Here is a 23,522-nt window from a genome sequence, read left to right on the forward strand (position 1 = left end):
GGCTATACAATAGTATATAATTATATAAGAGTATCTCCAATGGGGGGTGTAAAATTACACCTCCACCTAGGCTCCATGTAGGTAGCATTAAGATTTTACAACTCTAATTATATAATATAGCCCATAAATATCTACTCTCTCTTATTCTCAATGGAAAAGTGTAAAAATTCAATTTTAAACTCAGAGGACACTTGAAGTGACGCCCCTTTTTGAGTGACGTTCGAGTTTAAAATTTTCAAATTATGACTTTAGAAATAGATAGAAACAACACTCTAAGTGACGTCCGAATATTTCTTTTGTTCAGATGTATGTTCAAGTGTCGCCCAGGCTATTTATCAACTGATAGCGAAATGGGAGCTACAGTTTAGCACCCCTACCCTCTATCAACTAATAGTCTATTACCTACGGTTTAGCACCCTTATTGGATGTATTAACAGTTCTGCACAAACATTCTAATTCTTAAACCATAGATCCCAAATTGTCGATTTTAGATGCTGCTAATACCAGAGTAGTCTGCCCTCAAGAGAAACAAAATACTCTGCCAGTTGGCAAGATTTGTTAGCACGCGCATATGAGCTAGTCTGACTAATACCAGAGTAGCGTTTACATCGGTGCATAACTGTGGCAGCCGAAATGAACTGCTGTAATTTAGGACTCTTTAACGTTCCAACTCTTGCCGATCTAGGACAGACCCCCGCAACTACGTTTCAGGTGCGTCCAACAATTCTAATGAGGTGCATCACTGCCAATACGTTCCATTAGTTCATTCTAGATCTCCTGTGAAAATCTCCTGTCAGAGAAGTAATTTTAAGCTAAAAATTCAAGTTCATAGAGGGCCCAACCAGTGATCTGACACCACATAGATCTTGCTGTTGGCACTGCTAAACAGCCTAAAAAAGCCCACCGAGCTGCTTCTCGCCACCAGCAATCTAACCAGAACCTATCTTGTGCCTTCAAAGCCTTTCACTGAAGCGAGGCATAAGCAAATTAATTACTCCCCAGCATGAGGAAGACTAACATCCTCTGGCCACCAACTTTCCACACTAGCACCATAATTTGCTTCAGCGACAAATATCCATAAAGAAAATATACTACCAGTTATGTTTCCAAAACCGATAACAAAAAGTCTTATGTCTATGCTCTGTACCGTAGATCCTTCCAGTAGGTGACTTTCTTTCTCCTTTGTGGAACCCTAGATATAGTATCTAATAAACATGTCTAACCAATCAACAAAGGTTACCAGTATGGTGAGTAGTGAATTTGGATGTTCGAAGAGGTGAGCCCATTCCCCCCCTATACTACGAGTTATGTCAATACTCTGTACCGTAGATCCTTCCAGTAGGTGACTTTCTTTCTCCTTTGTGGAACCCTAGATATAGTATCTAATGAACATGTCTAACCAATCAACGAAGGTTACCAGTATGGTGAGTAGTGAATTTGGATGTCCGAAGAGGTGAGCCCATTCCCCCCCTTTAGACTACAACTTACTTCCTTAGGAACCCATACCTCCCTTTTCCTTATATGTTACCCTTATCAACAGCCCATAGAATCTACAGCAAAAATGATCAATATAATAGTCAATAGTCAATACCACATCCTAATACACGCAGCCAATCTTCCACATTCCCCACACCAACAATCCAAAACCTGGACATGCTCACTTCCAATCCTGTCGCTGCTTCAGTGAGAATGATTGTACCATTAGCTACCGAGTTGAGGAGGACCACTCCCTGAGGAAAAAGAGTGGAGAGTTCTATGACAAGTCAACAAAAGCTTCCATAACCATAATGAACAGAAATGACGAACTAGGTCTGGGGTTTCTTTGCTATATCCAACCTGTGAAATGGCATGCTGTTGATCCATGAACAACAAGCGAGAGATGTTTTGGAAATACATGTGTACAACCATCCACTCCAACCTATGCCACAAGCCCAAAACCCCTCATCAATCAACACATAATCCAAGACTTTTCACTCCAATACACCACGAATAATTATCTTCTCCAATATTGTCGGGTGCACTAACCATTACGTATATTTGGGTAATCGGGCCTCCCACGACTCTTTTTTACTGCCTATATATGTTATTTCATGGTTTTTACAATTTTGTAATAAAGATTAGTTAGTAAAGTAAAAGCTGACAAGTGATACACTATGATTTAATTACTTGTACCTCAAATTATATGTCATAAGAAACTCTTCGACCTCAAATTGACCATACAAATATATAGGTTATACCTACATTCCCATACAAACCTGGATATAGAGTTTTACTATGAGGTTAGATCTAACAACCAACAGTCAGGGACGCTTCCTTCAAAAGGGATTAATAATTTTTATCACAGACAAATTGACTTTGTTGTGTACTATGAAGCACAGACACTCCTCTAAGGGCAAAACGTATCCGTGTCGGATACGTATCCGACACCGACACTCCCCGATACGCCTCTGGCACGTGTCAGATACTCGATTTGGAGTGTCGGATTTATTAATTAATTTATAGAATTTTAGACATTCCATGGACACGCTGGGGGGACACTTCTACATTTTACTCTAAATTTTTAAAAAGTGATTAAAATACTTAAAAGAAGACATGACTTGGTAGGGGTTTTATTTCACTCTTGAAATAAGGAGGCACACTGCACAACTGCACACTTTTGATGATTGCCAAGTCCTTTTTAAGTTTTTATATATATTTGTTATGAATCTTCTGTAATTGTTATTTCTTTCGTTGGCATTAGCTTGCATTTTTGGACATGTATGCTGTTGTTTAATCTTTTAGAGTTACACATGTTCAAAACTAGTTTTCATATTTTGATTTAAACTTAGTGGAGAGGGTTAAATTTCATGACGTATCCATATATATATAATTTTTCTTTAACATGTCCATGACGTATCCGTGTCCTATTTTTTTGAATGATGTCGTGTCTGCATATCCGTGTCGTGTCATATCCGTGTCGCGTGTCGGTGTCCGTGCTTCATAGGTTGTGTATGCCCTCGAGGCCAGCAGCTACAAAAATTACCTATCAAGAGTTTAATTCTCACTCCTATCAAGAGTTTACCTCTCACTCCTGAACAATATATACGTGAGGGAACCAGTATCCACATAAATCCAATAGCGGCAGTACAATCAGAACACCCAAAAATCTATTAAATATAATACACTACATGTCTACATGTGCTTCAGCTCTGCAAGCCAAAGTTTTAAAGATTAGCACTTCCTATGAACTTTACTCTGCATCCAGTCCAGCAGCTGGAGTACTCCAGCAGAGTAGCAGACACAAAATGAGTCTTGGCTCAACCAGATTTTAGATATTAGCTTGAAAAACTAACATAGAAATAAATAGCTAAACCAACTTTTAACTATTCAAGTGAGCTCTTACACCTTAACTATTTGAGTAGCCTCTTAAACATCATTTTTTTGGATCGCTAAAGCATAGTTTTAGTAAAATATATCTAACCTTGTCAAAAATAAATATATACAATTATATCTATACAAGGATACAATAGGATGAGATATCAATTCATTGAAAAAAAACAAAAAAAAACAATTGGATGAGATATCCTAAAAATGTTTTTGTGTTTTATGTTTTTCTCATCTTAAACATTTAAGTGTAAAATAAAACAACTATTTTTCTTTTAGAGTCTGGAATGACTTGGGTATGCCCGGGCCGGGTATTGGATTTACTTAAAGGTTGGAGTCATGGTCCTTTCTCTTCTTCTAGAAATCACATGTGAAGCTTATTACCTTTTGCGATCATGTGGGGCATTTGGCTAGAGCGAAACCGTCGTCACTTTGATGGCATCTCTATTTCGCGTGAGAAGACAATTCTCTCGATAAAAGCTTTGTTATTTCGGTGGTCTAAAGTCTTCAAAGAGTTTAGAGGATACTTTTTTGAGTATTTTGTTGCTAGATTGGATCGTCTTATGTTTTTAGACATAGGGTGACGGTGCATGTCAGGGGTTTTTTGTTTTTTTCTTCTTATGTTTTGGTTCATCGCTTGTAAATATTTTTTTTGATTGTTCTCTTGTAATGTAGGCCTTCTCAGCCTACTTTTCTTTTATTAATGGAATATCACTTTTACCGAGCAAAAAAAAATAAAAAATAAACTAACTATTAACTTTTTCATCTTCTTTTCATTTTTTATTTGTTCCACAATGGTTCAAAGTAAACCTTTACTAGAGAAATACAGAGGTCCAGATAGGGGAGAAATTCCAAAAGTCAAAGTTTCTCACGAAAAATCCTCTTAATTGATCTCTCCTTTCAAGAATTCAGCACCAAGAATTGACCAAAAACAAGGCAACCCATGAATAAGTTCTAAATGGGTCTCCAATTCCCCTCCGAAACATGATATATTATTAGGCATCACTTCCTCGCTTGCAAAATTTGTCCATGAGAGTCAAACAAAACCAACATCACGTAAAACATTCACTTTAAAAAGGATATTCGTAGACCATGTTTTCTGCTAAAAAAATGACGAAGCCCTCAAGATGCAAATAACCCTATTTCTACTAAGAATGCTAAACTGCATACTTGGCATTAAGAGTGCATAAACTCTTTTCTTCACTCCTAAATCACCAAATCCACTTGCTCACATACACTATATTAGTTTCTCTAGTAATTGCGTATCCCACAACCTTACTTTCTTGGCCCATACACATGGTACAAGAGATAAAATAGAACACCTTAGTTGTGCCTTCCGGCTTCATACGAAGTAACTCATTATTTATCACAAGAGTAACACTGTAACAGTCACACTTAAACGTACCAGAATAAGAAAAAATTCAAAAATATTTCTTATCAAGTAATAATTTGCGAGCTACATATTGAACAGGACATACACTTTCAAGGGTACTAGGCCTTTCTATATTATCTGATAGTCAGACTACATACTTACATGCCCATTCTCATATACTATTCATGTCAGAAACTAACTGGAAATATGAGGTTGTATACAAAGTATTCTGGAATCACTGCATTAATAAATTCAAAAAAGAAGGAAATGAATTGCCTCAATTCGGAATATTCCACAATCACACGCAGGTTCAGAATCACAACAAGCAACATAACAAAGCAATTAAAACTAAGGCTTCCATCTTAATAATGTGAAGCAGAATTAGTAATATAAATGTGCACATGCCCAAGGTCACACAAGAGAAAAATATTGAAGTTGAAAACAATGCAAATGAAGCACCATTAATAAATAACAACTAAATGTAAGAACTCCATTAACAAGAGCAAGAAGTGAAAATACATAGGAACCAACTTTATAACTTCTATATTACCAAAACAGGGCTAAAATGTAAGTTATTCTATTCAGATGAAACTAAACAAACTAAAAAGTCCAAGCATTGAATCAACTACATACCTAAAACAGCGAAAAAACAGAAAACTCATTCCTTTTCAACCATCTTCTGTTCAGGCGAGGGCATCCTCTTCAATTTCTTATTCTCACAAATCCCCTGAGCAAAAGCCTCGACAATCTTCTGTTGCGATTCAAGAATCATCTCTGTCCTCTTCATTTCCATCTCCATCCTCATCTGTTCCATTTCCTTAGCCATTTCCATCTTCATTTGCTCCATTTTCACAAACCCTTCTCCCAACATTCTTATTGAGGATACCATCTCCCCAACTGCATCCATTTCTTTCTTCCCTCTCTTAACCCCACTCTCACTCCCCTTCCCACTAACCGGTACCGAACCCCCACTCATAAACCTAGAACTATGCACTAAATTAGGGTTATGACTAGGTTTATAGTATTCATAATTCTTAGGCCTCGAAACTCCAGGTGTCATAATAGGTGGGGCCGTTCTCGCCCCACTCGGGATCCTAAACCTAAAGTACCAGTACCAGTACCAGATCCAGACCCAGATCCATTACTAACAGACCTATGAAAATTAGTCTGCTGGTGATGAGGGGTATTATTGTAATCCTCGTCTTCATTCTCCTCCTCATTTTCATTTTCATCATCATCCTCATCCTCATCTTCTTCTCCCTCATCTCGACCATCTTCATCCTTAACCTTAACAGCGGGGGCTGCTTCTGCCGTCGTCGATAAGGGGCCTTTTTCCATGTTATCCATTTTCTTGAAAAAGACCCATGAAGAAGAGAACTTATTATTATTAGGTAAACTAGAAAGCCTTTGCTTTTCAGTACGATAACGTTTACGGAGTTTTTCAATCTTATGTCTACATTGAATAGATGTCTTTGTAGGTATAGTAAAACGACAGCGACGTGCGACGGAGTCAGCTACTTCTTGCCAGTGTACAGCTTTGAGATTGCCACGGCGGAGGATGTACCATTTTTCATGGTATGATTCGATTAGTGCTAAGGTTTCGTCGTGGGTCCAGCAGGGAGGTGGGACCCTACGAGGTGGTTTGGGTGTGGGAGAGGGAGAGGGTGCGGGCGATTGGATTGGCTGAGACATAAGGAGGAGGGGAGAAAAGAAGAAAAGATTGATAATGTTGTGGTGGTGGTGGGCATAGTAAGAAGAGAGAGAAAAAAATGTGTTGTAGTTGTAGTAGTGTGGGGTGGGGGGTTGAAAAGAGATGGACGGTGAGGATGAGTTTAGAATGGGTTAGATGAGGAGCCACCGCGTAGGAGGGTGAGATGGATGACGCGAGCATATTAGCGCGGGTTGAGACTTGAGAGAGAGAGTTGTTAGAGCTTGCGGGCGACGTGTAAACGACCACCCACGAGATTGCGCCACTACTTTGCTAAGACGTAACCCCAATTTATTTGTGGTTCACCAATTTATTACTTTTTGAGCTACTCTTCTAAACCCTTGAGGCATGGACCACTCTCTAATTCCCTCTATTATTAATAGCAAAACACAAGATTTTGGAGAAAACTAAGGAAGACATTGACTCATGCACGACTCATCTGGTAGTTACTACGGGGCGAACATAGTTAATTGACATCGGGCCGATATCTAAGCACATCAACTTGGACTTCGTCTAAACCTATGGGCTTTGTAATACCCTCTCTCAGCGCTTCAAATGCTGAGCTGGTTGGGTTGTTTCCCTGCACATACTCCAGATTAATGGCTTATTTTCTTGTGTTCTACTGGTGAAACTTGTGAGTGAAGGATATGTTCATGTTACCTTTGGTTGTTGCTATCAAACTTTGCATCTGCCCACCTCATGTGGGAGATTTGTAATTTTGTCTTCCGTGGATCAATCCAGGTGGCAGGTAGGTGTAGAGGCCTACTTAACAAAGTTGAGGTGGCATATATGCAATTGCCAATTGACATAGTCCATAGCCTGCTAGCCGTCCTCGAGTTCCGCGTAGAAATATGACCCCAGACCCCACTACCATAACACAAACAATCCGTTGTATCCATTGTTGTACACACAATATCCGATATCTCACCGATATATCTCGTTGTATCCATTGTTGTATCATAATATTGAATTTTTTCTATATCGGAGATATGAAAGTTTATATCGTATAATTTTTCGAGGCCTGGTTTAGTTGACTTTTTGACCAATTATTTATGATGTGTATCCGATATTTATCTCAATATCAAACCAAATAAAATCACATATTTTAGAAACAATTACTCTATTATCCTCTTTTCTTTTTTAACCACCCATTTTCTAGTCATTTTGGCCTGGTTTAGTGACTGGCTGATGTGTCTGATTTCTCTCAACTCAAACCAAATAAAACACAATTACTCTATTATCCTCTTTTCTTTTTTCCACCGATTTAGTCATTTACCAACATCCCATATCAACTTAAATTATCAATTTCAGATTGTGATCACTGCTGATTTTCTTATCTTAGTATTATTTTTTTTTTCTTATTTTTTTTTGCTAATGATTTCTCATCTAATACCTACAAAACGAGACACAAATTTTATTTCATACCCTTAGGCCCTGTAAATTAAAGAAAAGCCCCTCATCTCTAATGAATAGAAAATTAGAAGAAAAATTGATTTGAGAACTTGGTTTGTTAGAAAATAGGATTTCAATAATTCATTAATAAAAAATGGTTTTCACAAGTTTTTCACTATAATGAAATTTTGGCTCTAATTAGGACAAACGAACGAACCATTATAAAGACACCAATATACCATCCTCTTTTTTTCAATTTTTTTTTGTCTTTTTTCTTAAACCAAAATTTGATCATATTCGGTGTTAACTGGTGGAAATAGAAAAAGAGGTGTAGAGAAAGAGGTGTGGAGTCAATATTGTACAAAAGAAGAGATTAGAGACTATTTTCGGTTTTTTTATTTTTTAGTCACGTGGAAAAGATGTTAAAGAATAAAAAAATAGACTTGCCATGTCATCCATGTCACTAACCAGGCCAAAAATAATGTCGCCCTAGAATTATTGTTGTACATATAGTGATATAGTTGACAATCAATAATGCAACAAAATTGTGACTTTGTGAGTAGCCATGATCAAAGAAAGCAAGTAGCTATACCAAAATTTGGGCACTCCATCAACAAAAAAGCTCTAAACCTGACAGTCCCAAAAAACTCTACAGTTTCTACTGCAATCCATGAAACAGTTTCACAGTCCAACCCTACTGTACGGTCAGAACAAGCAATGTACTACAGTTCTTTCTCAGGCAGTCATCTCCCACTCCATGCATGAGATGTGAGGCACCAGAGAGACTGACACATTTGGATCTCCAGGCCTTGATAATTAATGGGGCAGAAGACTGACACAAACTCTTAAAGCCAAGAAATGCTAACACAATCAAGAAAATTATGATAAAAACAACAAATTGAAGTATTGAAGCCAATTCAACTCATAAACTACAACACCGTGTTGGAACTACAAAATAAATTTTCCAAGAACTGGCATAGAAGTCGCCACAATTCATCTGCACTATTTGATCAGTATCTTTTGCTGCCTTTTTTCTCTTTTTTACTTCATTTTTTTAATGATTGCGATTAAATAATATCCATCCATAAATCCATAGTCATGAAGTGTATAAAGAGTAATCTAAAACATTGAAACAAGGTAAACATCTGCTTATGTGTCAGCCACTTTCTTTCTACGGCATGCAACATAAATCCATCTCTAAAACAAACACAGTTTACGGGGCGCGCAAATTGCAGGGAAGGGAATGAATACTCCAAATGATTGCACATTTGAGAAAATCAAGCAGTCCGTCAACGTGTAGATGATAATACAAGCTCTTGAGATAATAAATACCCGAGTTCAGATTACATACGACCATCCCTGCCATTAATGACACGAAAGGCAGGAAGGAGGAATGCCATTATCTCCCTTGACGCAAGGTGACATGTACTCATCAATAATATGGCCTGTATCGCATTGGCCTCCTGAACCTTGGAACTTTGCTGCAGGATGCAAGCCATTAGAACATATTAGAAGTTTAGAACAATTCAAGCAACAAATTTATAAAGGAAAAAGAAGACTCCTTGCATTACAAATAACGCTTTACAAGCTGAAAACTAGCCAACTTTACTGCACAAACAGTCGACCTCAAGGTGTTATAGCGCAAACTTTCTAACATTTGTTTAACCACTGCTAGCTATAAAGCTTTTAAAGCAAATAAAAGTATCTTACCAACTTTTGTAAATTTCACTTTCTACATTTCTGAAGCTTGTTGAATAAAGGAGATGGGATTTATATACAACACTTTTTATATAATATTTTATAAAACGCCTACAAGATGAATCAACATAGTGTTTTCTATATTGTTCCAAACAGATATTCACCAAAACCAAACCCTGTCAACCCGATGATTGACTTGTTACTTGCTCTTTGAGCTGACTTCCCACAACACACGAAGAAGGCAGAGAATCATACAAGTGATGCGCGACTCTAGAAAGAAGTGGTATAAACCGATAAACAAACAAATGGGAAGAGGGAGGAGAAAAAAAAAGCTGTCAACACACAACTTATATCCCAACAAATATACCAGGTCGCCGAAATGTATCAACTAGCTAGAAGCAAGTAAAAATATTGGAGCTTACCCATATCCATAAGGAGAAAAGAAAGGAGTAGGCATGAACGGTCTTCGGCCTCTAAAACCACCAACAAATGGACTGGCTCGCCTTCCTCGAAATTGCTTCATTCCAGGAACATTAGTTCTCTTAGCTGATACCTGCAGAACCACAAAATTCAACACTGACCAAATGAGCCACAATAAAAATGTGATAAGTTGATAAGGGGAGGGCAGGGGGAGAGGAAGAGGGAAAAAAAGAAGAGAGCAAGAAAAGAAAAGAAGACCGAAGACCTTCAACTGACGACCATGCAACTCAGATTCATTTAACAGTAGAGCATTCTGAACAGCATCTACTTCGACAAACTCCACATAAGCAAATCCCTTGGGCTGACCAAACTTGTCAGTCAAAATTGTAACCCTGTTCACTGTTCCACAGGACTGGAAATGCTGCTGGACTTCCTCAGGGGTGCAGGCATAGTCGACCTGAAATTTTCAGAAAATGAAAATAAATAAATAAAAAATAGCATAATAACTCAACTATCTAGGAAACTTAAAAACAAATATAAAGATATAAAATGAGTCAACTATCAACATTCTTGATGACACAAGAAGAAGAAGACAAGCATTTTTTATCTAACAAAAAACACTACCATCTGCTATCCAATCAGGATTGAGTCTGACATTGGATAAGAAACGGTTTTATATCCTGGATATACCGTAATGATCTACCACTTGTGTTGAGGCCATTTGAGGAGAATAGCACACCAAATTGGTGTTTGTCACTGAAGATGCTAAGTGGGGACACTATCGACATGTAGTATGAAGTGAGTCATTATACGTTTGGTAAGCTCAGTCTTAAGGCGATTGGATTGTGATACACCATCGGGCTCAGGTCCACAATCAAATATGGAGTTATTCTAAATTTGGGATGAGCTACCACTTGTGATGAGGCTTTTTGTGGATAACCTCACCCATGATGGGCTCCAATAAATGGCCAAGTGGGGACAGAATTAATATGTGGTACATAGCAAAATGAAGCACTCGAAATAAAAGTTTAAATCATATTAAGGAAAAAATAACTTTATTTGTGTTGATTTTAATGGGACAGAGGTCACAGAACTGACTGACTTGAAAACTCAAATCGACACAGACGAACTGACTGAGTCTGCAACGCATGTCTTTCATTATGTGTTTCTACCCATACTCAATGTTTTAAAAGGTATTTCAAGGCACGCCTTGAGAGGCATGGAGAAAAGTATTGAGGTGCAATTTAATAGAGCTACATAAGGCATGTGCCACTCACAGCTAAGTTCTCATTGATATATTGCTAAGTGTGTTTTATTTTTATTATTTTATCATTTATTATTTCTAATCTTGTTTCAAGCACATGAAAGGTGACATGTCTGTGGCCTACTATTCTGTGATCTTTACAGATTGCCATGGGGGGATCTTTTTTTCACCATATTTATTTATGCGTGACTCCACTGGCCTCCTGGAATAGTAAGAGGCCAGTGAAGCAGGATAAGTAACATCACAGCCAGCAAGATCGAAAGAAAATGTACGTATATATCAAATCCACACACCAAATGTGTGAAATGTAAATGAGCATATTAATAATTACAAAATGCAACAAAACAGAGTAGAAAGATAGCAAACACATACATTACCAACATATATCGAGCGTGCATCCACCTCCTCCTTCTCAGCTTGGGTCGCAGCGACGCCATTGGGATCTTCATTCACAATTCAAAGAACAAAAGCAAATTAGAAATTTCTTCACTTGCTTTGATAACATGATACACTGATCTGAAGAAACAAGATCCATACAGGTGATACAGCCAAGGTAGCTGGGTAGGCCAACTGCTAAAGTAAAGGTTTCCCTACTATTGCATCAACCATTTTCACTTTTATAAAGAACATTTAATGTTGCAAAGCTTCTATTCTCTAACGGGAGATTTTCTTTTACCTCTCTTCTTCTGGGTTAGGTTTTCATTATTTCTATTTTCTTGTTTGGGTGTTTTCAATGATATGCCTGTCATGTGTATCTCCCTGCACTGAGGCACAACAAGGATTTATGACTAAAATTGGGAAGAAGGGGAACGGGGTGGGGCAGCAGTGTATGCATTGGCAACAGCTAGTACCACTATCCTTTTGCGCCTGAAGGTATTAAAAACAACTAGCATCCTTAAACTTTTGTGCCTTCAGTTTGGGACGCTCATAATAGTACCATGCTAAAGGGGTAGACCATGGAAACCTATAGACCTACCATTTGTACTGGTGACTTTCTATATTACTAAATTCAACTGTTCCAATAATTTTTTTTTAAAAAATGATTGTACCTTAACTGTTATCAAAGGGGGCAAAAAATTTGGTAACAATTGTATTACTCTAAAATTCTCTCTTAATTATTCTAACGCATTAAACCTTCGCCAATAATGGTATTTACTTTTTAATTTACAAAGCTACGAAAAATAACAATTTATATCCACCACATGTACACACACACACACACACATACTCTCTCTTCCCTTAAATGTAAGTGTATTATATCCCAGCATTCTATCTTTCTAGATTTTTTTTTTTTTTTTTTTATTGGCAAGCCTGTTTTAAATGAGATTAGTAACTCTTTGATGCTGGCGGGTTCGACCCCCAGACCTTTGGTATCATCACCCAAAGGTTTTACGAATTTGCTAGATTTTATCCCTTATTATAAAGACGATAGACACTGTAACTACACGTATGACACACGATTTTCTACTGTATCACAACATGGCCAAACTCCAAAGTCAATCTATACACTCTTAAGCGGATTACTCTAGACATTGTAAACAATCGAGGGGGGGGGGGGGGTAGGGGTAGTTAAAGTCATGAACGCCAAACTTTACAAAACTTATTTGTGTATGCATACTGTATAGAGTATATATATAAAATAGTGAAGTCTTTCAAAATTGGCCAGTAAGACATTGTTGAAAATCAAGAGATGGTGGTGGAAGGGTGCTCAAAGTGAAAACCCTCAAAGTTTACAACACCTACTTCTGTGTACGGAGATTAGATGGAATAGTGAGGTCTGTGTAAAAAGGCCGCCGAGCTGTGTGTATGTAGGTGATTAGATTCAATGGTCCCAGCACAGGAAGTCCTCTGGTGTCTACTTATTTTATACATGATGCACACTAATCCAAAATCTAATTCTTGTCTCAGCGTAAATTCACCTTGAAGAAAAATGTAAGTGTTGTATATAGCTAATCTCTATCCGTTAACTAAAACCTATGTAGTTGTGCAAACAGATTTCAACACATGTTACAACATGTACTCACAAAGGTCAAAGGTAGATAATAACTGACTACTCAATTACTACCCTAATTGATCAAATACCAGATTGGTGTATCAAGAAAGATAATACTTAAACCACGGGAATTACCACATCATTTCTGAACCTAAAACGAAAAATCTCTATTAGGCAACATTATCCACAGATCTCCAAGAAACTAAAACTAAAACTATCCTATCCTAACAACTCCCATCAGTGCCTAAACCATAAACCCACAAAAATTTCTACACATGTTGCCCCGAGCGACAAACCCAAGAAGGTCAAAGGTAGAGATAAGTGACTAATATTATCAACAGTTGAAGGTTAAGCAAAATCACCTTGAACAGCACCCATCTCCTTCTCAACCTTCGCTTGCATCTCGCGAAGAGCTCCCGCTTCTTCTTCAATCTCTTTCAATCTTTTCTTCATCTCCTCCAAATTCTAAACATACTCAAACAATGACAAGTATAAAAAACACATCTTTATAATCACCCACTCAATTTAAACGAAATTAAATTATACCTCTTTGGAATTGGGATCATCATCATCACCATCTTCAGCTCTAGAAGACATCTCCACGTCAGCATCCATTTCACCCTCGTCTGGAATTTCACCTCCGTATACTTCATGTTCGTTTTCTTGCTCCATTTTTTTTTCTCTCTCCTCAAAACCCTAGTTTTTCTAAAATTGGTCAAAAAAAGAAAAAAGAAACGTGTCTTTTTTTTGAAGAGGAAAAAAGTTAGGGTTTGGTTTTATGTTAAAAGGGGAAGATGAATGTGGGTTTATTTGGTAATTAATGTTAAGTAGTAGGGTTGTTTTTGGTAATTGCTATTTTCAATTAAAAGCTGGAAAAAAGGGATATTTTGAACCCGACGTGAATCGAACACGCAACCTTCTGATCTGGAGTCAGACGCGCTACCATTGCGCCACGGATCCAACTTGTTATTGGTGTATAGTATGTACTAGTTTTTATGGACACAAGACCTGCAACTTTGCGAATTTATTGGGGCCAAGTTGTGGGAAGTGGGGGACAAGTGGACAACCAACCCATCTACATTTTCCATTGTCCCTTACTGCCTAGCAAAAAAAAGTGTGAACTCTTTGATAAAGTGGACTGTACATTATTTTAGGAAAAACACATCAACCAAACTTTCAGAGTCACTTTGAAGGAGCTTTTGATAGGTAGCCTTGACTCACCAGTTGAGTATTCAGAAGGAAAAGATCTATCAGTTCTAAACCAATGAAGGCTTTCTTTGAACAGTGTAACTACCTTCCGATCTACACTACAGTACACGTGTCCACATACCAGAACGTACCCCATCAATTCGTAATCCATCCAACGATCCAAACCCAGGTCGTCCCAAACATAAGTTACAGCTATATATAGAAGCAAATCATCTAGTACAATCCTAGAGCTCAGACAACACACCAATCAAGGAGACATTAACTTTGTAACATCAGGAATAATGGCGAATCATCAAGATAACATACAATGTGGATCTACACCTGATAATGGCCTGGAGCAAATATGGAAGGTCAGCTCAAATATCTATAACTAGAGATAAATGAACTACATGAGGCTTGATTCAAGTTGACCTCAAGAAACTTGATATGTATGCAACTCTTAACCCAAGAAGAGTGCAGCCATTCTCTATCAAACAGAATATCAGGTCGTTATCCCCTAAACACCAAACCTCTACATTGGCGCCGTCTGCCGGTTCGTTTTCTTAAGAAAAAATTACACACTCTTTTCTCAAGCCCACGAAGCTAGTCAGAAAAACCACCATGGACCCCTCACTTCAAATATTAGCAGATTAGATGAAGACGCTCCAGAAGCCCTTCATCACATTGCAACAAGAAAATCAAACGATGCGTGACCAAGCCACCTCCAACGCCACTCCAGACGCAGTGGAGAACAACGCCGTCACAGCCCTCGCCACCACCACCAATCAAAGGTTAGAAGACTTCGCCCAAAGGTTGGAGAAGTTGAATGACAAAACCAGCGTGATCCAGATCGCTCAGAGGATACTCCAGACATACAAGGCATCACCTTTCACCACTGAAATCAGGGACAAGCAGCTGCCCTCAGAATTCATCCAACCAAAGTTCTAGTTGTACGATGGTAGCTCATGTCCAGGCCATCACATAGCCCATTTCAACCAGACTCTCACACTCTACAACACTCCAGAGTACGACTACCTGAAGCGCAAGCTCTTTCCAGCCAGTTTGAAGGACGGAGCTTTAGAATGGTTTTACATGCTCCTCGACTCGTGCGGCAACCGACAAGCTAGGCGAGGCGTTAGCGGCAGGGTTAGATCCCACAAAAAAAGAAGCAAGCCGACCAAGACTCCTTGTTTCAGCTCAAGCAAGCACATGGCAAGACGATCTGCGTTTTCCTAGGACGTTTCAAGAAAGAACACTTCTCAATGGAGCCAGGCCTAAAGGACAGTTTTGCAACTTTCGCATTCACCAATGCTCTCCTAGACGACTCCGACCTAGCAAGATCTCTAATGCGACAAAGCGAGCGGCTTAGGCGATATGTACCTGCAGGGCGACAAGTACATCAAGTTGAAGAATGGTTGGCCCAAAAGAAAGAACAAGTGATGGCGACAAATGAGGACCAAAATAAAACAATCACACTACTCGAAGCTAGGGTGTTTAGCAAAAACCGGAAACCGAAACGACGAGACCGAACCGAATTGGCGGTTTTGTCGGTTCTTTATAGACTGATTCGGTTCGGTTCCTAAAAAATAAAACCGTAGGTTCGGTCGCGGTTTTCGGTTTCATCCCTCGGTTAACGGTGCCAACCGAACCGAACCAAAATTTATGCTTAACCTAAAACATACGGTTGGATCTTAGAATTCTATCTTGGAATTTATTGTGACCATTGATCTTAAAAGAGTATAAAATAGCCAAACCTACTCTCACCAACTCCAATCTTATCTCTCCGGCCGCCATCTCTCTCCACTTTCTCTCATTATCATCTCTTTTCCTACTCTCTCTCAAACAATTAAACCAACTACCTCTAATCTCTCTAGCAATCTTCTTCTCTCTTTTTTTTATCTATTTTCTATGGGTCGTCCTCCTCATTCCAGCGAAAGAAAAGAATCACAAAATGGTTTAGATGAAAACAAGTAAAAAAGCTAGATCTACAATTCTAGCTTACAAAATTGGTTATCTTACCTTTGTTTTTTCCTAATCTAATCTCTTATTATTATTTTTTTTTGTGTGAATTAAATGATAAAATTAGGAGTTTAAATCTATTTAGTTGTAAACAATTGATAAAAATTCAAATTTGGATCTCTTTCCTTCCTGATTTTTGGATCTGTTGGTTTGACAAAGTTAAGTTTCAATACAAAGGTGCAAACCGATAAAGGCAAAACCGAACCGTAAAATCGGTTACGTTTAAATTCGGTTTCTCAACTACTACCGCGGTTCGGTTTTCGGTTCTAATTGTTGAAAACCGACCATCTCGATTCGGCTCGTAATTTGACCATAAACCGGACCGAACCGGACCGTGAACACCCCTAACTCAAGCAGCAGCTGCACAACAACAAGGGCTCCAGCTCCCACAAGCCCTCCTACACAAAAAGGGACTTCTCTAACTTCTCTAGGACGCTAAGTCAGATCCTGAAGAAGATATATACAACACCATACTTCAAGCCCAACATCAACAAGGTGATCGCCATACCAGAACATCCATACTTCCATTTTCACAAACTCCACCACCATGACACCAATTAATGTTGGAGCCTCAAGCATTACCTTCAAGACTTAGTCGAAGAGGGCAAACTGAAAGAGTTCCTGCCAGAAAATGACCTACGGCATAAGCTGGATGCCAACCGCCATAGAAGCAGGAGCCGAAGCCATGAACAACCTGCCAACAACAGAAGCAGGAGCAGAATAGCCCAAAGATCTAAATCTCCAGGTCAGTCGAGGCACAACAGGAGACAACACTCCTCCGACCACGATGAGGAAAAAGTAATCAACATGATTACAGACACCACCAACGATAAAATCTCAAGTTGGGAAAAACGCAAACGGGTAGGAGTGCTTCAAGAAATCTACCACCTCTCCCACAAAGCTAAGGTGATCAATCCTACCAACCCTCACACAACAATAACAATTTCATTCACCGAGGACAATCTAGACAAGGTGTGCCTACCTCACAATAATGCTCTAGTAGTGCACGTCAAAATCAACAGTTGGACAGTAAAAAGAGTCTTCATCGATCCAGGCAGCTCCTGCGACATCCTCTTCTATCAAACATACAAAGACATGCACCTGCCAGACTCGGTGATAATAGAATCAAATGCACCACTCTATGGGTTCAACGGAGACCGCACAGATGCCATTGGAGACGTCATCCTACCATTCTCCATTGGAGAAAAATAGGACATGGTCAAAACTTCAACACGCTTCAGTGTGATCGATGTCAAGTCGTCCTACACTGCCATTTTAGGACGCCGATGGATTCACAAGATCCAAGCAATTCCATCAACCCTACACCAAGTCCTGCAGTTCCCCGGACCCCGAGGCATCATGAAGCTCATAAGCAACCAACTAGAAGCTCACCGATACAATCACGTCAGCACAACAACCACGGCCAAATCTCAGGTCCTCAAAGGCAAGGACGTCCCAAGGAAGCAAGATCCTCAAGCTTCCCGCTTTCCAACGTTAGCAGCAGACAAGCTCAAAGGGAAGCAAACACAAATAGAACCAGGAGAAAAAGTGAATTTGGGCACAGATGATGACCCAAAATTTGTTTATGTAGGGGCCGATTTAGACCCCAAGCTCAAGGAGCAACTTGTCAAATTTCTATCTCTCAATAAAGATGTTTTTGCTTGGTCGTATATCGATATGTCTGGGATTAATCCATACGCCGCTTGCCACAAATTAAATGTCAATCTAAATGTAAAGCCTATCAAACAACGTCCTCGCAAATTGGCTCTCAAATTTTAGAAAGTCATCAATGAAGAGATAGAAAAGCTAAAAAATATGGGATTCATCAGAGTACCCGACTTGGCTAGCTAACAACGTAGCCGTTTCTAAGAAGAACGACCAGGTACAACTCTGCATAGACTTCACAAAACATCAACAAACATTGCCCCAAGGATAGCTTCCCCTTACCAAGAATTGACATATGGTAGATCAAACTTGTAGACACGAACTCCTATCGTTCATGGATGCATATAGTGGGTACAATCAAATACCACTTGCAGAAGAAAACCAGGAAAAGATGTCCTTCATAACCGAACAAGGAATGTTTTGCTATAACGTCCTACCATTTGGCTTAAAGAACGCAGGCGCGACCTACCAAAGACTTGTCACAAAGATGTTCAAAGATTTGCTGGGCAACACTATGGAAGTCTACATATACGATATGGTAGTCAAAAGTGAAAAAGGCTAAAGATCACATTTCTCACCTATAAGAAGAATTTGAAAGATTGCGCCAAAACAAAATGAAGCTCAACCCAGCAAAATGTGTATTTGGGGTAGTTTCAGGGAAATTCCTAAGCTACCTCGTTTCACAAAGGCGCATTGAAGCAAACCTAGAACAGATACGAGCTCTCCTTGAGATGCCAGAACCAACTTCTAAGTAACAAATCTACAAGTTATCTGGTATGGTTTCAGCCCTCAACATATTCATCTCACATGTATCTGACAAGTCCACACCATTCCTATAAATATTGAAGAAGGGCGCAATATTCACATGGACCGACGAATGCCACAAAGCTTTCAACGACCTGAAAGCTTACCTATCAACTTCGCCTGTCCAAACCAACTAAAGGAGAGACATTGGGGCTTTACCTTGCAACCACCGACCTTTGCTATCAACTCGGTTATCTTTCGTGAGAATGAGGGAATAGAAAAGCCAGTCTACTTCACCAGCAAGACATTGGCAGATTCATAAAAGCATTACTCTCCAATAGAGAAAACGATGATGTCTTTGCTATACTCTGCTAGAAAGTTCCGACCTTACTTCCAAGCTCACAACATCAAGGTCATCACAGATGTACCCATCAAACAGGTCTTAAGTTCTAGCAACAAAACAGCCTGCATGGCCAAATGGACTGAAGAACTCGGAGAGCATCACATAGACTTCATTCCCAAAACATCTTGCAAGGGTCAGGTTGTCGCTGATTTTTTGGCAGACTTCTCCGTCGAAGATATCAATTAGGAACTTGAGCTAATCACTTCATTTCATTAACTATCAACCCCAGACACATGGTACCTCTATGTAGATGGAGCATGCAACAATAGCGAATAGTGGACTGGGGGCTGTGTTAACTTCATCATAAGAAACACAGCTATAAAAGTCAATCAAGGTCGATTTTGCAACATCCAACAACGAAGCGGAATATGAAGCATTAATAACAGGCATCCGCATGGCGCAACAGCTACAAGTCCAAAAACTCAAAGCTCACAGTGACTCACAGCTAATCGTCAAGCAGATCACCAATGAGTATGTAACAAACGGAGCAAACCTGTACGCTCAGGTCGTCAATGACATCATCAGCTCGTTCAAAACATTCTCCTTGGAACACATTCCTCAAGAGGATAACAGACATGCAGATAGCTTAACTTTCTTAGCCTCGAAGACACAAGAGACATGTCCAACCACAGTCTACATTGACATCCTGGAGAGGTCCGCATACCATCAAGAAAGTGTCAACAGCCTCACAGATTTTCAACCCTCATTCGAAGAAGAAATCACTCAACCTTGGATAGGCCCATTTTGAAATTTCTCTTACATGGTGAGCTCCCAGCAGAAGCAAAGAATGCTCATGCCATCAAATTTTGAGCTCCCAGATACACCGTAATCAACGGATGATTGTTCCATAAATCTGCAGGAGGACCCCCTAAGGTGCATAACTCCTCGCGAAGGCCAACTCATCTTCGAAGAAATTTACAAAGGTGAATATGGCAACCATGCAGGAGCAAGATCTCAGGCTCACAAAGCAATCGCCCAAGGGTATTATTGGCCAGACATGCACATCGAGGCAAAGAAGTACGTTCTTAGATACCACTAATGTCAAACATTAGGACACAACCATTTAAGTCCAGCACGAGAGTTGATCAACATAGCTAGCCCATGACCCTTTCATATGTGGGGGCTAGACATCATGGGACCATTCATCCCACAAAAGAAAACAAGACTCAAATACGTCCTAGCAGCCACAGATTACTTCACCAAATGGGTTGAAGCAATTCCACTAGTCCAAGTCAAAGAAGTCCACGTCATCAACTTTATATGGACCAATATCATCACAAGATTTGGTTTATCCCACACCCTTGTCATAGACAATGGAACTTAATTTGCTGGCTCACAAGTCAAGGCATTTTTACAAAAATGGCACATCATTCAAGCATTTTCTACACCTATATATGCACAAAACAATGGTCAAGCAGAGGCTACCAACAACGCAATCAAGGAAAATCTCCAAAAGAAGTTGGAGAGCAAGAAAAGCCAATGGCCAGAACAACTCGAGAACATTCTATGGGCAAACAGAATAACAGCCAGAGCCAATACCAATGAATCTCCTTTCACACTTTGCTTCGGAATAGAAGCAGTCATACCATCAGAACTCACAATCACAACCACACGTTCTGACGTCGTCGAATCAGGAGAAAATGACAACATCTTGGCAAAAGAGGTCGATCTCCTAGAAGAGCAAAGGAAAACAGTTGCATTATCCCTAGCTTGGTATCACCAAACAATCCAACGATCTTACAACAAGAAGGTCGTCCCAAGATCTTTCTAAGCTGGCGACCTAGTCCTCAAAAAGACACTAGCTCCAGCTAAGCTCGACCCAACATGGGAAGGCCCCTACATTGTTGACAAAGTAGTTGGAAATGGAGCATCCTAGATTAAAACTCAGCTCGGTGATGTGCTTCCCGACCTTGGAACACAGCTCTCCTTAAGCAATTTTATCAATAATCTTTCTCCAGATGTATCAGTCAATATGAATAAAATTTCATCAGTATTTCGAGTACAAATGTCATCTTTGCATTACATGAGTACCACGTATCTTGCACTAGCTACTCAACCTGTGATGTCAAAATGTTAGGTTGTACACCAAAGACGGAGTAAAAAGAGACTCAACTATAATTACCACGCAGTGGTTAATTACTAATCAAATTTAACCCAAGGTCCCCAAAAAGGACCATAAATCAACTTAACACCAACGCCAGGGTTAAACATGATTCAACTATAAATTCCATGCAATTATTAGTCAAATACAAACATTTGGGACCCCAAAAGGACCCAAAGTTAACTTAAGGCCTTTGAACAGGGTTAAGCTTGGCTCAACTATAACTACCACTCAAAGGCTAGTTATCAGTTAATAGGAGTTTCCCCAAAAGGAATGACCCAATCAAACACACACGAAGAGACCTAGGTGACAACTATGCTCATCTAATCAGGTCGTAAACCAAACAATCATGACCTTCGAACAGTACATGATCTGCCATAGTTCAACAGTCGTCAAGACTGACACTATGCAGCACAAGTCGTCATACAACAAATCAAAAAGCAATGAAATCAATCACATTCATGCAACATTCAAAGACAATATCAAAGCAAAACAAGTAAGTAATTTAAATATTTTACTTATTACAAAAATTTGGTTAGATACTAGAGGCCCCCAGGTTATCCTGAGAAAACAACCTCAGTACCCTCATCAAAAATCAAAAGTCATCAATATCAGTATCAGCATCAACTATAGCAAGAAAGAGAATATTGTTCAAACATTTTATCTATCATCAAAACAACTGATAAGCACAAGAGGATCAATTAACATAAGAAAGATTCTCCACATTCAAGGGCTCCAGTGGTCCACCCTCTTCACCAAATTAATCGGGCCATTAATTTGGATCCAAACTTGCATTTATAACTTCGTGGAGACCTTTTTCGGTTAAGCGAACGGTGGAGGCGGCATCAAGATTGGATGGTAGATCAGGTCGTCTACTAGCATCTGCAACAACACTATCCACAGCTACTGTTGCAGCCCCACTTTCAATTAACCTCTTCAGGGTTTTGTACTTACGTTCTAGCTCCATGAAGTCATCCACCAGAATGTAAGTATCCCCGCTCTCTACCAACTTGACCAAGCTGTTATATTCAGCTTAGGCTCGTTCAGCAACGCCTTGCGCTTTCTTGCATTCACCGACCCAGTGCTGAACCTCCAGCTTTGAAGCATCAATAGATGGTTGCAACAGGGCCACATTCATAGCCAGCTCATGCACCTGAGCCCTTAACCCTACAACTTCAGCCCTCTCCACCTGTTGCATAGGCAGAAGCTTGTCATAGGCCTCCTTAGCAGCATTCAGCTCCTTCTTGTATAGGTTGGAGATAAGGGTCATCTCTTTTAGCTTCCTATATATAGCCAGGACTTGACAACAAGTAAAGTAAATCAGAAAGCAGTAAAATCAAAGAACAAGACAAGGCTCAGGTCAGAGAGACACTTACAAAACAAAAGGAGCGATCCATATCTCTCAGGTTCACCCCCAAGTCCTTCCCGATCTCCAGCTGGTGCCTATCTCCATCCAAGGCAATGCTCTCCAGCAGCTCTCCAACAACCAAGAAGGACTTAAAACTACATTATTTATTCTTCACAAACTTCCTCAGCCCACTCACTAGGTCCTCATAGGTGACAAGTCAATCCAAAATGTCCTCTCCACTCTTCTCACTTGGGGGCGCACTCCCTGACCCCTAGCATTTATGGGTAACTGGCTCAGTCTCACCAGCCTTCTTCTTGCCCCAGGCATCAGCTACCCCCACATCAACCTCCAGCTCTTTCAGGTTCATCTTCTTCAAAGGAGCCTGATGATAAGCACTCAAAACTGTATTATAAAAACCTGTAGAGACATAACATTTCGGTCAATTTTGTGCTTAATAATCATGAAATAATCGCATCTTTGTGCTTTTTGCAGGTTGGAGCAACTAATGTAAAAATTATGATAAAGTCAGCATTTAAGCACGGAATAGGGAGTATACACATGCCTTCCGATCAAGTCCATGTGAAGCCCAACAAATCTGGATTAAAGCCCAAAGACTCAAATAGTACAGAATCCAGTCAGAAACGGGATTACGTGCACAGAAGCGTCAAACTTCCGAAGCTCATATCTCTTGAACCAGGACTCCGAATGCGACGAGTGAGCTGCTCCGACGATCAATGCAACGAACTCTACACATAGGCGGAAAGTTGTAAAAATGCCAAAAGATCGGACTGCCACTGGACACTGCACGTGGACCCACTAGGCGAGCCCATAAGATTTGATGAGT

General features: G+C 39.6%; 1 protein-coding gene, 1 non-coding gene and 1 pseudogene across 3 annotated transcripts; all 3 read right to left on the bottom strand.

The window, feature by feature from the left end:
• Positions 1–5,204: 5,204 nt before the first annotated feature.
• On the bottom strand, positions 5,205–7,007 carry LOC147524008 (uncharacterized; annotated as a pseudogene). Its single transcript, XR_015218308.1, has one exon. The product of XR_015218308.1 is annotated as an uncharacterized LOC147524008 (transcript).
• A 1,687-nt stretch (positions 7,008–8,694) lies between these two features.
• On the bottom strand, positions 8,695–14,020 carry LOC147524009 (polyadenylate-binding protein 2-like). The gene is made up of 6 exons (XM_086601320.1): positions 13,757–14,020; positions 13,573–13,675; positions 11,590–11,660; positions 10,219–10,410; positions 9,956–10,086; positions 8,695–9,316 (listed from the first exon to the last, which is right to left on the bottom strand). Exons 1-6 carry the CDS (start codon positions 13,880–13,882, stop codon positions 9,268–9,270), a joined length of 672 nt encoding a protein of 223 aa, XP_086457446.1. The 5' UTR covers positions 13,883–14,020; the 3' UTR covers positions 8,695–9,267.
• A 78-nt stretch (positions 14,021–14,098) lies between these two features.
• Positions 14,099–14,170, bottom strand: TRNAW-CCA (transfer RNA tryptophan (anticodon CCA)). Its single transcript has one exon. It is a non-coding gene; the product is annotated as a tRNA-Trp (tRNA).
• Positions 14,171–23,522: the final 9,352 nt, after the last annotated feature.

Source organism: Coptis chinensis, chromosome 1 (genome assembly GCF_015680905.1).
Source record: "Coptis chinensis isolate HL-2020 chromosome 1, ASM1568090v1, whole genome shotgun sequence".
Lineage (NCBI taxonomy): Eukaryota > Viridiplantae > Streptophyta > Magnoliopsida > Ranunculales > Ranunculaceae > Coptis > Coptis chinensis.

What these genes read in the sequence shown, in the direction of transcription:
- LOC147524009 (XM_086601320.1), bottom strand. Translation starts at nt 13,882, where the DNA reads ATGGAGCAAGAAAACGAACATGAAGTATACGGAGGTGAAATTCCAGAC. An exon ending in ATGATCCCAATTCCAAAGAG is followed by an intron (nt 13,676 to 13,756) that starts GTATAATTTAAT and finishes GAGTATGTTTAG; the next exon opens with AATTTGGAGGAGATGAAGAA. An exon ending in TGCATGGTCGTCAGTTGAAG is followed by an intron (nt 10,087 to 10,218) that starts GTCTTCGGTCTT and finishes GTGGTTCTGCAG; the next exon opens with GTATCAGCTAAGAGAACTAA.